Source organism: Triticum aestivum, chromosome 7B (assembly GCF_018294505.1).
Source record: "Triticum aestivum cultivar Chinese Spring chromosome 7B, IWGSC CS RefSeq v2.1, whole genome shotgun sequence".
Classification (NCBI taxonomy): domain Eukaryota; kingdom Viridiplantae; phylum Streptophyta; class Magnoliopsida; order Poales; family Poaceae; genus Triticum; species Triticum aestivum.
In genome coordinates this window covers 644,793,775-644,796,768 of record NC_057813.1, presented here as the reverse complement: position 1 = coordinate 644,796,768, position 2,994 = coordinate 644,793,775, and the positions used below count along the sequence as shown (strand labels likewise).

Sequence of the window (2,994 nt, the reverse complement as noted above, 5' to 3'; positions counted from 1 at the left end):
TCGGGTTTGCTTCAATCCTATAGCAAACGAAAAATGTTTTCAAGTTCTGATTCATTGCCAGTGGTACTTACTCGAACGAGTCTGAATGTCCGGTAGATTATTACCTTGCAGGTGCCAGCCCGAGACGGACTCCCATCCATCGACGGCACCAAGCCAGGCCTATATATATATACAACACACGACGGGGATCAGGTGACGAACATCTAGTAACATACATCCATGGCCACGCCCTTGTCGCTGCAGCGCCTCGTCTTTGACTTGGACCATAGCCGCGAGCAACGATCCGTGCTGCAGACACCCGAGACGACGAGGTGTGCCAACAAGTGTGCGCTGAGCGGTCGTGCTCAGTTGACGACGCTACCGGATGATCTCCTCGTGGAGATCTTTGCCCGGCTGCCGGCCAAGTCGGTCGGCCGCCTCCGCTGCATGTCGCGCTCGTGGGCCGCAACGCTCACGTCGGCCTCCTTCGTCGAGCTCCACCTCCGTGAGGCCAACCGTCACCGGTCCACGCCCAAGCTCTTCTTCACAACGGGGCACCCCGAGGACCCGGACAACAGGTGGCTAATCGATAAGGTCCTCACCAAGCCTTGCAATGGCCTCGTTCTACTCCACCGCCTGCCCGGCAGCGGCTACTATGTCTACAACGCAAGCACCGGCGTGCTTCTGCCCCTCCCTGACAGCGACGATCGCCGGTGGGGCATGGCCATGGGCGAGTCCTACGGCCTGGGCTACAGCCCGATCACCAAGGAGCACAAGGTGGTGCGGCTCTTTAACTCCGGCTCCACCCCCTGTTGCGAGGTCTTCTCGCTCGATGTGTCGATGCAGTGGAGAGTCGTCCCTCGGCAGACTCCCCCCTCACGCGTCCCTGTGCGAGTTCATCCTGCCGTGTTCTGTGATGGGTACCTGCACTTCCTCCAGGGTCGTGGCGGCAGCAACATCGTCACCTTCGATGTAGGCGACGAGACCTTTGGTCTGCTGGCGACACCCCCATCAGCACAAGGCAATGATGTTCCGCTCGAGCTGACGGTACTCGGCAGACGCTTGTGCATGTGTGTCTTCCGCGGCGGTCGAGGAAGCGACGTCGACCCTTACTGCATCTGGCGGCTGGCCTGTCGAGATTCCGGGCAATGGGAGAAGCTCTACCGCGTGCTTCACCCACAGACCTGCAGGCCCCAGCTCGACCTGCTGCGGGTACCCTGGATTTCTCCCCTCGAAACCTACCTAGCGGGCAATGTGCAGAAGATCATGTTCGCCACGGAGGTGGGCGTGCTCGCGTTCGACCTCCAAGGCGGCGGCGGCGTCCCAGAGGTGCTGGTCTCGCCGACGGAGATCGTTTCCGCCGCCGAACAAGCCAAGATTTCCTACAGCACCGCGGGGTTGCTGGAGGAGAGCCTCGTGCCCGTGGGCCGCACGAGCGAGGAGATCGCCTTCTCCTCCCCATGGAGGAAGGCGTGGTCGGACGTCCTCAAGTGGCGACCCGCACGGTCGGTTGCCTCCCTGGCGCACGTGTGCAAAGGGTGGCGCGCGGTGATCGAGAGCGACCGGTTCGCCCGGACGCACGCGCTCCACGCGAACCTGGGCAACAAGAGCCCTCGGCTCATGCTCGTCCTCCTCCGCCCCTTCTTGAACGCCCTCGACTTCTACCCACTGCCACTGGTGTTCCGCCGGAGCATGCAACAGGAGATCCCTAGCCTACACGAGACGTCTATGTCGACGGTGTGCTCCAGGCCCTGCCACGGCCTCGTCCTCGTCACCCACATGGACGGCGGCTCCCGCGTCGACTTCGTCTGCAACCCTATCAGGAACTACGGATGCCGCGTAAAAACAGACCCACCAAATTCTCCTTATTCTGATGGCTGGATAGGGTTGGGTTACGACCTGCGTAGGAACGAGCACGTGCTGGCACGCCTCGTCCGTCCTGAGACTGAGACGGGCTCTCGACATCACCAACCGATGAAGTGCTACGTCCAGCTCATGGGCATCACGCCGTCACCGTGGATCCCAATCAGCCCCCCGCCAAGGCCGCCGGCGGTCGACATGCAGCCTGCCTATGCCGACGGGAAACTCTACTGGATGGTGGAAGACGACGGCGACGATGATAAACCAGCTTCAAGCCGGTGTGAGCTGCTGGCGCTCGACGTCGGCACGCGGGAGTTCGCGGTGCTGCCAGGGCCGCCATGCGACCGCGGCCAGATCACGTCCATTGCCGAGCTCCAAGGGAACGTGTGCGTCGTGTGCTCGGACACGGGCGCGAACGCCATCGACGTGTGGACATTGGGAGGTGCAGCGGGCTCTTGGTCGGCATGGCCTTGCCGTATCGAGCTCGGGGAGTTTCGGCAGCTGTACCCGTCGGCGGAGACCAGGCTGTTGGCCGTTGATCCGAAGGACGGGAGGGTGCTTCTCAGCACGGGGAGAGTGTTGGGATACTACAACCCCGAGACACGGGCGTTGCAGACCGCCTACTGTATTTCATCAGAAGACCTACAGGGTATGGTTGCTCCGGCGGTCTGCCATGAAAGCTTGCTCCGTCCACGGATTTAGGCACATACCATCTATGTAGCGGCAAAGCACCTTTGCCTCCAATGTACTCTTAACTAGTTTCCTACTAGAGTATTTTGTATATGTACGTTTTAGTCCTTTTGAGACAACTGCGTGCGGACTACTATTTTGAGAGTGTTCTGGTCAGACTCCATCCCAACGCGGGTGCGTAGGGTGTATTTTTACGCGGGGGGAATTTCGAGAGCTTTATTCAAGTAAAAGTATTCGTCCAAGCTGCTCATCAGTAAGCTAGGAGTTTCATCGATCTAACTCTCAGCCGGCGGCGTCAATCATGCAAGCATGCTTTTTTTTTTGCGGAAAATGCAAGCATGCTTAACATTGTAGGGTTTTCTCTTCTGAAAATCGCTTAACGTATGACTATATGAGGCGGACCCTGTTTATTTGTATATAAGATTGTAAACAATCATGTACTCCTCAATCCAAAATAAGTGCCGT

At 58.9% G+C, this 2,994-nt stretch overlaps 1 protein-coding gene across 1 annotated transcript; it reads left to right on the top strand.

Moving 5' to 3' along the window:
• Positions 1–208: 208 nt before the first annotated feature.
• Positions 209–2,662, top strand: LOC123161255 (uncharacterized). The gene has a single exon (XM_044579111.1). The coding sequence runs from the start codon at positions 220–222 to the stop codon at positions 2,539–2,541; it is 2,322 nt and encodes a 773-aa protein (XP_044435046.1). The 5' UTR covers positions 209–219; the 3' UTR covers positions 2,542–2,662.
• Positions 2,663–2,994: the final 332 nt, after the last annotated feature.

Excerpts from the sequence above, each read along its gene's own strand:
- LOC123161255 (XM_044579111.1), top strand. The coding sequence starts at position 220 with ATGGCCACGCCCTTGTCGCTGCAGCGCCTCGTCTTTGACTTGGACCAT.